At 45.9% G+C, this 13,176-nt stretch overlaps 1 protein-coding gene across 1 annotated transcript in view; it reads left to right on the top strand.

Annotated features, from left to right (window-relative positions):
- Positions 1-12,969, top strand: part of SPSB4 (splA/ryanodine receptor domain and SOCS box containing 4) — an 89,182-nt gene extending 76,213 nt beyond the window's left edge. Inside the window, exon 3 of the mRNA XM_033212485.1 lies at positions 11,498-12,969. Within this exon, the coding sequence (XP_033068376.1) occupies positions 11,498-11,625 (128 nt within the window). The 3' untranslated portion in view covers positions 11,626-12,969. The remainder of the gene's footprint in view (positions 1-11,497) is intronic.
- Positions 12,970-13,176: the final 207 nt, after the last annotated feature.

The raw sequence follows: 13,176 nt of genomic DNA, 5'->3' as shown, positions 1-13,176 counted from the left end.
CCGACCCCTTCCATGGATAGATTAGTGGTAGATCTGCCTCTGCTTTCGATGGTAAGAGGCTACTGAAAGAGTCTGGCGTGGGCCGTGCATGAGGGTGGAGGCTGAGCTAGGATCCACCTCCAATACAGCCCCCCATGTCCCAGCCCAGGCTCTCAAAGGCTGGGCAAGGGATGGGACCTTCTTCCACCTCTTCACTTCCTGCCCAATCCAAACACACAGAGGTTTCTCCAAGATGTGTATGCTTCGAGGTCAAGAAGACCTAACAGTGGTCCTGGACACAAACCCCCAGGAGGACCCGAGTCTCCAGCGCCTTCCTGGAGCCAATCATTCTCTCTCACAGCTGGGAGGGGGTCAACAGTGAACACCTATGTGGCTCAGCAGGGCTGGGGTGCAGCAGCAAGCCAGCAGTGGAGAGGCAGCTGAGCGCTGCTGAGCTCTTGGCCAGGAAGGCAGAGGCCTGTGGAAGGAAGGCCCCCAGAGAGGGGTTCAGGTCTCTAGACCCCTTGTTCCTTTGACAATGCTAGTATGAGCCCATGGCTAAAATGAGCCTCACCTGTAAAGCTGAGTGAGGCTTCAGTTCAGCCAGTCCCGCCTTTGATAAGAACAGCAGCTTAGAGCCAGCCCTGCCTTTGGGCCTGGTTCAGCCCCACCTCCCCGAGGAAACCTGCCTGGCCTCTGTCCAGAGCTCAGAAGCCACATCCCCAGTTCTGCAAGGCTCTTCTAACATTTATCTCACAGGCATCACTTGCCTTGCCATTCACTTTTTCATGTGCATTTTTTTTTCTATCAAATCTAATTTGATTTGGTACAATCAAGGCCCTTTCACTGCCAGGATTAAATGTGATTTCTGTTCTGCCAAACGTCAGCCAGTGCAGAGGCGCCTCAGCCATCATGCCAAGCCATTTCCCACTCTGATGGAGACACAAGCTGGAAAAGGAAGGCGAGGCCACTCTGCCAGCTGGTGGCTGAGACTGGCCAGACACCCAGGGCTCCCAGTTGCCCAGCTGCATGGCAGGTCAGGGAGGGAAAGGAGGACAAATCCTCTCTCAGGCCCTGCGGAACTGAGGTCTAAGAACTGAGAACCGAACAGAATTCCAGATGCTCTTTGTTCCCAGTGCACTTCCTAGTCCCTAGCCCTGCCCCTCCCACAGCCCCTCACTGGCTACCCCATTGGCCTGCCTGACCCCATACCCTTGGTTCCTGGCAGTAGTAAATTGTTCAACTGGATGAGGAGGGGAGGGGAAGAAAAAGAAGGCTGGTGGGTTGAGCAGATCTTAAGAAATGGCCCTGTGGCCTCCAGGTTTCCCTGAGAGAAAATAATGGTTACGGTCAGTAAGGAGGGGGGTGGAGTGTAGTGATTCATTGGTCAGAGACTGGGGTGCAGGAATGGGTTTGGGGTGATGCTGAGGTTCATGGTGGCCCAGGTAATAGTGGCTGGGTGGAGGAGAGGGTCCCTGAGGATCTGGCAGTCAAGAATCAGGAGCCTAAGTGATGAGAAAGTGATCCCCGTGGAGGAATCATCAGGGGGTGGCAGGTACGGGTGGAGAGAGGGTGTGGGAGGCCAGGCCAAAGCCCTGACAAACGTGGGACCAGTAGTCAGTGGATGACAGCATCAAGGAGTGGAGAGAGGACTGAGCCAAGTGGTGTGAACCACACAGGAAGGGGGATTTCTCACAACCAGAAGGTGGGTGTGGAGCTTTGTATATGGCAGAGGAGCCAGGAGGGGCCCTGCCCTGCCTCCAGGCCTGAGTGAGTACACAGCCCCCAGAGAAGGTGGAAGGGCAGTGGGGTGCCGGGACAGAATGCTTGGTCCAGTTAAGGCAGTGGAGGGGAGCTCACAGAGAAGAAGCTGGGGTTGCAGTTTTCTGTATGTGGAGTGGCAGTTCCAAAGGGTGCAGTGGAAGATCTGAGTGGTGGGGAAGCTGAGGGCTGGAGTCAGAGGTGAAGGGGACAGAGCATCATCGGGAGATGGCTCTTTAGCAAAGTCAGCTGCTAGAAAGAGGTTCTACTAAGCATCAGGATCCAACAGAACTTCAAATTGTTCCATTCTACCTTCCTTCACTTCAGGGTTACATTCACTCTCCTCTTTTTCCGGAGGTGGGTACCATCCTGTTTCTAGGGCTCCTTTTTCATTTTGCTGGAATGCCTCCTTGAGTAACTTTCAGACGAGGGGGATAGAAGCTCTTCTTTCAGAGCTACTGCACACATCCAAAAAGGAAGCTGCTGTTTGCTCTGCAACAGTGTAGCTCCCCTTAGCCTGGGAGGGTGAGGAGTCTGGGTGAAAATATTTTGCCAGACACACTCTCCTGTCAGTACTGAGTCAGGGAGCCAGACCCTTGAGTTCTTCATTGAAGTGGAGGTGTCTTTCCCACAAATCCTGCCCACCTCTGCTGTGGAGGTTTTGCCCATGCTCTATTCAGCTTCTCTATTGGACCCTGACACCTCCAGGAGCCTCTCCCAAAGGCTGCCTTGCTCAAACAGAGCTGGATCAGGCTCTGCAACTGGGGCAGATAGAAACACAACTGTCCCAGATGTTGGGATTACAGTTCTTTGAGGATTACCCTATATTTACTCCTTAGAGCTTAGGATTTCTCTGGGACTCTTTTGGTGAAAGCTCTGCACACCCCTGGTACACAAGGCTACTGGTCTCGCTGCTTGATTTCTCCACCATCCTGTCGCACCTGCTTCCTGTCTTCCTGGAATTTACCATAATGTCTGGCTGCTGATGGCCTTTCTTGTTTTCCAGCACTCTTATCCTGTCTCTCGTGCACACGCATGCACACATGAGCGTATCTTCTGTCATTTCAGGGAGACGCTGGGTGGGAGGGGTGCAGTGTGTGGGCCCAGGCTGCCCCCTTGAGCTCCCTGCCTTCATCCTTTGAACAGCCCCACACAGTTCAGCTGGAACATTTGAATGGAATTTTTCAAGCACTCCCTGTTCTGAGTTGTCCCCTTTGGAGGTTTCTCACATCCTGGCTTTGCAGCGTTGCTAGGGAAGGCCATGCATTATTTAGGACTATTTTCCTGTGCAACACTCCTCTGTGCACAAGAAGTAACTTGATAGCTCCCCATCCCAGGGAAAAATGAGGGCCCCACCTGGACTGTGGGGACCATCTGTGTGGATGACGCTTGTTGGCACAGAGTTCATCTGAAGATGCTGCTTGTGTCCCAGCTGTAGTCACAACCCTTTTTACTGGGGAAACAGTGAAGCTTGTCAACAGAAAACTCTTCAAATTCTAAATGCTTCCTAGATGGGAGCTGAGGTCTCTGTTGCCCATGACAGGGCCAGTCGATCCAGGGATGCCATATTTTAGAAGTATCATTACTACAGGTAATGATACACCTGACAATTTGCATGATTAAGTAAGTGGATTGACACCTAACAGGTGCAGACTCTGAGGCCAGAGGAGCCAAGTCATTGAGGAAGAAGTGACACTTGATTTGAGTCTGGAAAGATGAAGCATGCTCCTGGCAGGAAGTACAAGGAATAGTGTTCTAGGCAAAAGGAGCAGCATGAGGGGAGTCTCAGGGGCATGAAAGCAATTCTGAGGCTTCAGACACCAAAACCACATTCTGTGGATAACTGATGGGCACAGTGTCTGCCACAGAGTGTGTGTGTGCTTGCACATGTATGTGGCTCCTCCTCGTTTCATTCCCTGAAAACAAGCAGTGCCCAGGTCTATTTGAGTTCAACTTTCAGGACTGTCGCTCAAACCCTCCCCCATCTGCCGACCATTGTCTAAAATTGCCACAAGAGAATTTCACCTCTTGACCCTAAGATGTTGATCTTTTTTCAAAATATAAATACAGGGTTGGGGTAGGGTAGTGACTTGTGTCTTGGCATCTTCTCACTGCAGGCAGAGAAGACTTCAAAGGGCCCAGGGAAGCAGCTTAAGCCACCAATCTCTGTGCCAAGATCTCCACCCATTTCCGTCACAGAAACAGACCATCATAACTGGATGCAGTGACTTTCCCCATTTTATTGATAGCTAAACAGAGTCCCTGGGAAGTCCAGTGGTTCATCTAGTCCAAGTCCAATGGTTAGTGATGGAAAGTTGAGGAATATTCAGGTCACTAGAGAACTTTTGAAATGATTACCTTGTCATATTTTTAGCACAGAACCAGACATGCATCCCTGGCTCCAGGAAATCTTCTTCAAGAGCAGAACATTGTTGTCAATTAGGATGATGTACTGAGGCATTTGTAGAACCACAATAAGTAAATTATGACTATTTTTAAGGGTGCTTCTTGGGCTGATGGCCTGAAATAAGACACACTTTAGAGAGAAAACACCTTTAAGGCAAGGGGCCTGTTATGTCATACCATCATCACAACAGCCCATAGATGGAGGTGTTGCTATCCCCATTTTACAGATGATAAAAATGTGGACCCACATTTTTCTCCTCTAATAAATGGGTGGTGGGAGCAGAAGCTAAGATTCCAAGCCAGCTCCTTCCCCCTACTTTTTCCTATTAGGGCAGGCAGGCAAATGCTTCACTTGTGTTCCCTCTCACCAAGTACTTCTGTCAGTGATTTTTTCTTTAATGTAAACTTGTTTTTGAAGTATAAGATATATGTAGACAGCACACAAATCTTAAGGGTGCTGCTTGATGATGTTTACAAACAACAGGCTAGTAGAACCAGAACTCAATTCAAGCAGTAGAAAATACCACCCCCCTAGAAGTCCCTCATGCCTCCTCCCCATCACTACTCCCTTAAGGTCACCTCTGCCCTAATTTCATCACCTTGCTTTTGCTTTTATACAGAAGATGTCACACAAAATGTACTTTTTTTCACTCAAAACTATGTCGAAAGATTCCTCCACGCTTTTACATATAATTGTGGTTCCTTCATTCTTGTGGTTGATTAGTATTCTATATGAAGTTACACAATTTATTTTTACATTCCACTGTTGATGGACAGCAGAATTGTTGCTTCCAGTTTGGTGCTGTTACAAGTAATGCTCCTATGAGCATTTGTGAATATACATTTTGGTGAACATGCATATGCTTTTCTGTTAGGTGTTTGCCCAGGAAATTCAGCAGTTTTAGTCAATGTGCCTAGCTTTCCAAAGTGGTTGTGCAGTTCACATTCCCACTGAAAGCATTGTGAGCATTCCGGTTGCTCTACATCCTCATCAGCACTTAATACTATCTTTTTCATTTGAGTTTTTTTTTTTTTTTTTACTTTCTTAATTTCAATAGTTTTTGGGGAACAGGTGGTTTCTGGGTTCAAGGACAAAGTCTTTAGTGGTGGTTTCTGAAATTTTGGTGCCCTACTCAATGTGTAGTCTTTTATCCCTCAATCCCCTCCCACCCTTTCCCCCAAGTTCCTAAAGTCCATTTTATCATTTTTTATTTTTTAAGTATTTGTTTATTTATTTACTTATTTTTGAGATGGAGTCTTGCTCTGTCGCCCTGGCTGGAATGCAGTGGCACAATCTCGGCTCACTGCAACCTCTGCCTCCCAGGTTCAAGCGATTCTTCTGCCTCAGCTTCTCAAGTAGCTGGGACTACGGGTGAGCACCACTATGCCTGGCTAACTTTTTTATTTTTAGTAGAGACAGGGTTTCACCATATTGGCCAGACTGATCTCAAACTCCTGACCTCGTGATCCGCCCACCTCAGCCTCCCAAAGTGCTGAGATAACAGGTGTGAGCCACCGTGCCCAGCCTCATTATATCATTCTTACGACTTTGCATCCTCCTACCTTAGCTCCCATTTAAAACTGAGAACATAGATATTTGGTTTTCCATTCCTGAGTTACTTCTTTTAGAATAATGGTCTCCAACTTCATCCAGGTTGCTGTGACTGCCATTATTTCATTCCTTTTTATGGCTGAGTAGTGTTCCAAGGTGTGTGTGTGTGCGTGTATATATATATGTATACACATTTTGTTTATCCACTAATTCGTTGGTGGGCATTTAGGCTGTTTCCATATTTTTACAATTGTGAATTGTGCCGCTATAAACATGCATGTGCAAGTGTCTTGTTCATACAATAACTTATTTTATTCTGGGTAGATACCTAGCAGTGAGATTGCTAGATCAAGCAGTAGTTCTATTTTTAGTTCTTTAAGGAATCTCCGTACTGTTTTCCATAATGGTTGCACTGGTTTACATTCCCATCAGCAGTGTAAGGTGTTCCCTTTTCACCACATCCACACAAACATCTGCTATTTTTTGACATCTGTTATTTCTTATATTATGGTCATTCTTGCAGGAGTATTTCATTGTGGTTTTAATTTGCATTTCCCTGATAATTAGTGATGCTGGCTTCATACAATAATTTAAGGAAGATTCCCTCTTTCTCTATCCTTTGGAATAGTTTCAGAAAGATTAGTACCAATTCTTTGAATACCTGATAGAATTCAGCTGTGAATCCATCTGGTCCTTGACTTTTTTTGGTGGCATTTTTTAAATTTCCATTTCGATTTCACTACTTGTTACTGGTCTGTTTGGAATTTCTATTTCTTCCTGATTTAATCTAGGAAGGTTGTATATTTCAAGAAATTTATCTGTCTCCTTTAAATTTTCTAGTTTGTGTGTGTAAAGGTTTTAATAATACCCTTGAATGCTCTTTTGTATTCTGTGGTATCAGTTGTAATATCTCCTGTTTTGTTTCTAATTGAACTTATTGGATCTTCTCTTGTCTTTTCTTGGTTATTCTCATTAATGGTCTATCAGTTTTGTTTATCTTTTCAAAGAACCTGCTTTTTGTTTTATTTATCTTTTGTATTTTTTGTTTCAATTTCATTTAGTTCTGCTATGATCTTTGTTATTTATTTTCTTCTGCTGAGTTTGAGTTTAGTTTGTTCTTGTTTCTCTAGTTCCTTGAGGTGTGACCTTAGATTATCTATTCATGTTCTTTCAGCTTTTTGATGTAGGCATTTAATGCTATGAACTTTCCTCTTAGCACTGCTTTGACTGTATCCCGGAGGTTTTTATAAGTTGTGTCACTATTATTGTTCAATTCAAAGAATTTTTACATTTCCATCTTGATTTCATTGTTGACCCAAAGATCATTCTGGAGCAGATTATTTAATTTTCTTGTATTTGTATAGTTTTGAGGGTTCCTTTTGGAGTTAATTTCCAATTTTATTCCACTGTGGTCTGAGAGGATACTTGATGTAATTTGATTTTCTTAAATTTATTGAGACTTGTTTTGTGGCCTATCATATGGTCTATCTTGGAGAATGTTCCATGTGCTGAAGAAAAGAATGTATATTCTGCAGTTGTTGGGTAGAATGTTCTGTAAATATTTGTTAAGTCCATTTGTTCTAGGGTATAGTTGAACTACATTGTTCCTTTTTGACTCTGTCTTGGTGAACTGTCTAGTGCTGTCAGTGGAGCACTGAAGTCCCCCACTATTGTTGTGTAGTTGTCGATCTCATTTCTTATGTCTAGTCATAATTGTTTTATAAATTTGGGAGCTCCTGTGTCAGGTGCCTTTATATTTAGGATTGTGATATTTTCCTCTTGGACTGATCCTTTTATTATGATATAATGTCCCTCTTTGTCTTTTTTTTTGGGAGGGGGACAGAGTCTCACTCTGTCACCCAGGCTGGAGAGCAGTGGCGTGATCTCGGCTCACTGCAAGCTCCACCTCCTGGGTTCACGCCATTCTCCTGCCTCAGCCTCCCGAGTAGCTGGTACTACAGGTGCCCACTGCCACACCCAGCTAATTTTTTGTGTTTTTAGTAGAGACAGGGTTTCACCATGTTAGCCAGGATGATCTTGATCTCCTGACCTTGGGATCCACCAGCCTTGGCCTCCCAAAGTGCTGGGATTACAGGCCTGAGCCACCGCTCCCAGCCCCCTCTTTGTCTTTTTAGACTGTTGTTGCTTTAAAGCCTGTTTTGTCTGATATAAGAATAGCTACTCCTGCTTGCTTTTGGTTTCCATTTGCATGGAATATCTCTTTCCCCCCTTTACCTTGAGTTTATGTGAGTCCTTATGTGCTAGGTGAGTCTTTTGAAGACAGCAGATACTTGTTTGGTGGATTTTTATCCACCTTGATGTGGTGCTCTCCTGCTTCCCCTAGGGATGGGGCTACCTGAGAGCTGGACTGCAAAGATTGTTATTGCTCTTCTGTGTCTAACCATGCAGTGGGGCTACCAGGCTCTGGGCTGCTGCTGGGAAATGTTTGCAAGGAGTCCTGTGATGTGATCTGTCTTCAGGTCTCCCAGCCATGGATACCAGCACTTGCTCTGGTGGAGGCGGCAGGGGAGTGAAGTAGACTCTGTGAGAGTCTTTGGTTATAGATATGTTTAGTGGCTTTCTCTAATGCTGGTTATGCTAGCAGTGAGGTTGTAATATGGACAGACTTGGGAACCACTGGTTAGCCAGGATTTGGCAGGCCGTGGAATTAACTCCTATTTTCTCCTTCCATGGAGCAAGTTTGTTCTGTCATGAGTTGCTGTAATGTCCTGAGTTGGTTGGCCTCCAGCCAGGAGGTGGCGCTTTCAGGAGAGCACTGGAGGTCTTTTCCTGTCTCACAGAATTTGCAGTGGCCTGCCACTTCTTTTCATTAGGTTAATTACATCTGAGGGTTACAGACTGAATAAAAATTTAGAAATAGACAAACATATGAGTCCTCATTTTTACATTAATATATAAATTAAATATAAGTAGACAATAAAAAGTAGAAGAAAAGCCTATTTTTAGAAAAGACCAAATTAATAGCTCCTAACAGTGTCGGGGACATTTATTTGTTCATCAGTTGAGTCTGCATAGACAATCTTGGAATCATCACAGCTGTTTGAGCAAACTTGGATTGGAGGACAGGCTATGCAGTTAACTCTGGGTATGAATTTTGGCTAAATATTTGACAACTTCTAAGCAGATCCTATCAGAGGTCTTCATCACTCCAGACTTCAGTCTCAGGCATCACAAGAAAGAGGAAATCATTTTAGTCTTCCTTGCTGGTAGGTAGCAGAGTCATATTATGGTATTAATTTCTACTTTCCTGATGATTCATGAAGTTGAGCACTTTTACATATGTTTATTGGCCATTTGGATATTCCCCTTTGTGAATAGTGATTCTTTTTCAGTTTTAACTTTAGTCAGAAAAAATAGTTTTAAGAATAGTTCCCATACTGGAAAATTCTGTGCTTCACTTCCTATCTAGGTGATTATTTCCAAGTTTTGACATTTGGTAGTTCCAAGAAAAGCCTCAAAGCCAGGGGAGGTGAGAAAGAAGAGCCAAGGGAATGGGCACAGCCAACGCTGGGCATTCTCTGAGCTCTTAACGTTCCACAGTGGGGGCAGGAACTCAAGGACTTTTTCTGTGCACTTTGGGATTGTCAGTTTACTCTCCCCTCAGAAGTGAGGAGAGATGATTTATATTTCACATTTAGAGCTAGCAAAGTACTCTGAACTCCTTTTCTTTCTCCTTTGGAATTTAGACTCCAGATTGATTTCAGTGACTGCAGAGAGATGAAGATAAAAGGCATCTGTCCTCTTCCGCCCCTAATTGGGCAGGCAACACACAAGGAGTTGGGTTTGCTGACAAGGCTAAGCATATTGGACGTCGAATACCTATTATGTGCCTAGGGTGTTAAAGTGATAAGAAAATCTCTTAAGGTCTGCCAATGATTTTGAAACTTCAGCAGCTCAGTTTTCCTGATGCCAGATGGGGGACAGGGAGTGGGAGAACTGGGTACAAGGGTGTTGCTGGAGGAGAGATGGGGACACTCTGAGGGAGGGCTGTCAAATGTTGGCCTAGGCACAGTGATTGGGTGACTGGAGGTGAGCGATCAGCCTTCTGTGCCTGGAAAATAGGGCATGGCTGGGCTTCCCCTGTCCAGCCTCATTTTCTGTGATGATCAATATACTGTCTCCATATTTCACTGTTCTGGAGATTTTGTACAAGTGGAATTATACAATAAAAATAATAAATAATTGTTTTAAAAAGAGGATACAGAGGTGAGTGTTTGAGCCACTAGTGCTCCCTGCAGATAGCCTTGGGATCTGGCCTCAAGTGAAGGAGAGCTGGATGTACTCTTGTGCACAGCTTCCAAAGCATGTGCCCCGAGCCCCACTTTAATTTTAATGGCTCCCCTTATTAACTCTACAGCTCAGGTAAATAAAAATTCCTGTAAAACATATTCTTGACTCTTGACTACATTCCCATGTAAAAAGTACTTCTCACTGCAGGTCATGATAAAAAATGTTTGAAAGCTGCAGGCCTCGGGTGGATCTGTAGAGGGCCTTTCTCTGTGGTACTATTCCTATCACAGTTCTTGTGTTAGTATTCACCACTCAACAGTTTTATTGTATCTTAGTACATTATAGGATGTTTATGAAATACCATTTATTCTATTACCAAAAAAAAGTATTAAGATGCAGGTTCAGGCTTCCAGCATATTCCTGTAGGATTGGGGAAATCAGGCCTGTACAAACCATACCAGATGCCATGTGACCATCATCATCATCTTCCTTCCAGCTGGTGCTAACTGATCAGCGCTGTTCCTCTCTCCACAAACCTCCAGCCTGTCCTGTTTTATTCCTCTTTTGCCTTTACCTGTTCTCTCTGCCTAGGATACCTTCTCCACCCTCATGTGCCTTTAACACTCCTATTCACTCTTCAAAACCCCATCATATGTCTTCTCTTTGAAGCTTTCAAATAGCTCTTCTGTGTAAGAAATTCCCAGTTTCTGTACCTGTATATTTAGGAATTATTGCATATATTACACTCTATTAAAATGATTCACCTATTTAAAATCCCAGATCATGAGCCTCCACCTCCCCCTCCACCCCCACCCTGTTTCAGAGCTGCCTCTGGTGTTAGCTTAGTTATCCCTGTTTCCCCAGGGCTAATCATAGGGCTTGGACCAGAATAAGAGCTTACTAAAGGTGTCTGCAATAGACCTAGTTAAACTTGGTTTAACTGGTCCTATGTCCAGGGATTCCATTATTTATGGATTTTAACTTACAAATTTTTCCAGAGCTAGGTGCTGGAAGAAAATGCAACCCGCTGCTGACCATCAAGGAAAGTTATAGGGGAAGTTTCAGGGTTCACAGGTATTTCAGGCAGCCTCTCCGAATCTAACCGGTTTGTAGAGGAAACCCCTCTGCAGATCCACCCAAGGCCAGGGGCTTTTAAACATTTGCCATCATGGCCTGCAGCGAGAAGTCCTTTTCACATTAAGACACACTAAACACCTACATCAGAGACAAGGCTTTCATGAAACAATATTTATCCTTTCTATGGGTATTGCTCCCATTTTCTCTTTTTTCAAAAAAAAATGATTGCTGGTCACCACCCACTGAATTGATTTTGTGACTCTTTAGTCTCACTGGTTGCATTCCACGGTCTGATGAACACTGCTCTACGCCTTCAGCTTATGTAACCAGAGAAATCTTCTCAGAGGAGAAGCCATTGGCTCTGAAGGTCAGCTCAGAGGAGCGGGCAGGAGGCGGTGTGCAGCGGGGGCTGGGATGAGAAGGTGCCAGGACGGCGCGGGGCACATTCTAACTGCTTCCCTCTCGTTGCAGCCGAGCCCCTGCCACTGATGGACCTGTGCCGGAGATCCGTCCGCTCGGCCCTGGGCCGCCAGCGCCTGCGGGACATCAGCTCCCTGCCCCTGCCTCAGTCTCTCAAAAACTATCTGCAGTACCAGTGAGCCGGGCCTGACAGGCAGCACAGACACACAACGCAGGGCCCGGCCCGCCTGTCATTCACAGTCCCATGGCACATAGGGGAAAGGATCTACCCTTCCCCGGGCTCCCCAGAACACTCAGTTCTTTCAAAGACCAGGATGTGGTATCAACTTTGGAAACGAAAGGTCTGTTGCCAACAGTATCTACTGCCCTCGAGGCAGCCCTCCCAAGTCAGACACCTCCTTCGGAGCCACAGAGAGCCTGGAGTCTGCACCTGCTGGAAATCCTGCCACCAACCAGGACACAGCAGCCACTGTATTGATCAGAGAGCCTGTTTCCTTATTCAAGAGAATGAATAAAACATTTCGGCAGGAGACTTTCTATTGTGTACCCTGTTGCAGACAGGGCCAGGGAGAAATTAGCCAGTGCAGGGAGAAAATTGCCTCTGAATAATGAATGATGAAAGCAGCCTGACGCTGTGCCCCTCCTGGCCCACACCCCTTGCCAGGGCAGCAGGATTGTCATGCCATTTTAGGACTTTCTGCCACTTTGAGGGACTGTTCCCAGGAGGCCCAACCGCAGACCTGGCAAGTGGACAGTGCAGTGTGGAGACACCTTCCGGCTTACCTCTTTGAACTTTGTTTACCTACCCCTTTCCACGTGCCCTGCTTCCCAGCCACTGCCTCACAGTTCTCTGGATGCCCAGACACCTCTCCTCAGGGAAGAGGAGTCTGACTGGTTCGCCCCAGGGAAGAGCATATCCTTACGATTATTTTAAGTAGCATTTGCATTTTAAAAGAGGAATGCGGAGAGGACAGTACTTAGTCCAAAGGTGCTAACGGGGGAACGGGGGAACCGGGGGCATGGTGACACCCAAGTCTGATGTGTCCTGGGTTGGGAGGCCTTCCTGGAGTGTCAGGGTCTCTGCGCATGGTCCATTCAGGGCGCAGCATGGCTGTCACAAAGCTTTATTTGAGGAAATTATTTTTTCACTTCAGGAGACTTGTACGAGTCTGTTTCCTGTTTCAAATGTGTGTGTGATGTGCTGTTTATTTATCAGCTGAGGTCTGTGGGGGCGGCCTTGTGACTGGAAGGGTGGATATGGGAGACACATACTCCATCCGCTCCGAGCCTGGTCCTCTCGCAGGAATGCTGCTGCTGCCTCCGCCGCCACTGCTGCCGCCACCTCTTACATGTTTCAGACACTCTCTGCCCAGACTCATTTTTAACTGGAAATCATCACAGCAGTGGGATATCAGAGCCCCAGACAGCACTGCCTCTCCCTACCCCCCCCCGCCCCCATCTTAATGTGAATTTGACTGATGAATGAGGAGCGTTTCTAATAAAGTTTGTCATTCAGTCCTTCAGCTGCGTATTAAATGTTGTCTGGGGAGGGACCCAGAGAGCTTCCTCCATCAGCCTGCCTGGTCCGTCCGCAGACCCATAGAAGCCAGGCACGTGACTCCCTCTTTAGACATTTCTTGTCTCGTCTGACTTGTGGTCCCTGCTTGAGCCCAAACTGCAGCTATTTTGCAAAGACCTGCCCTGGACAAGAGAATATGCCTGTGTCCTGG

This window comes from Trachypithecus francoisi, unplaced genomic scaffold, assembly GCF_009764315.1.
Source record: "Trachypithecus francoisi isolate TF-2019V2 unplaced genomic scaffold, Tfra_2.0 Lachesis_group0, whole genome shotgun sequence".
Taxonomy (NCBI): domain Eukaryota; kingdom Metazoa; phylum Chordata; class Mammalia; order Primates; family Cercopithecidae; genus Trachypithecus; species Trachypithecus francoisi.
This window is presented reverse-complemented; position numbering and strand designations above follow the sequence as displayed.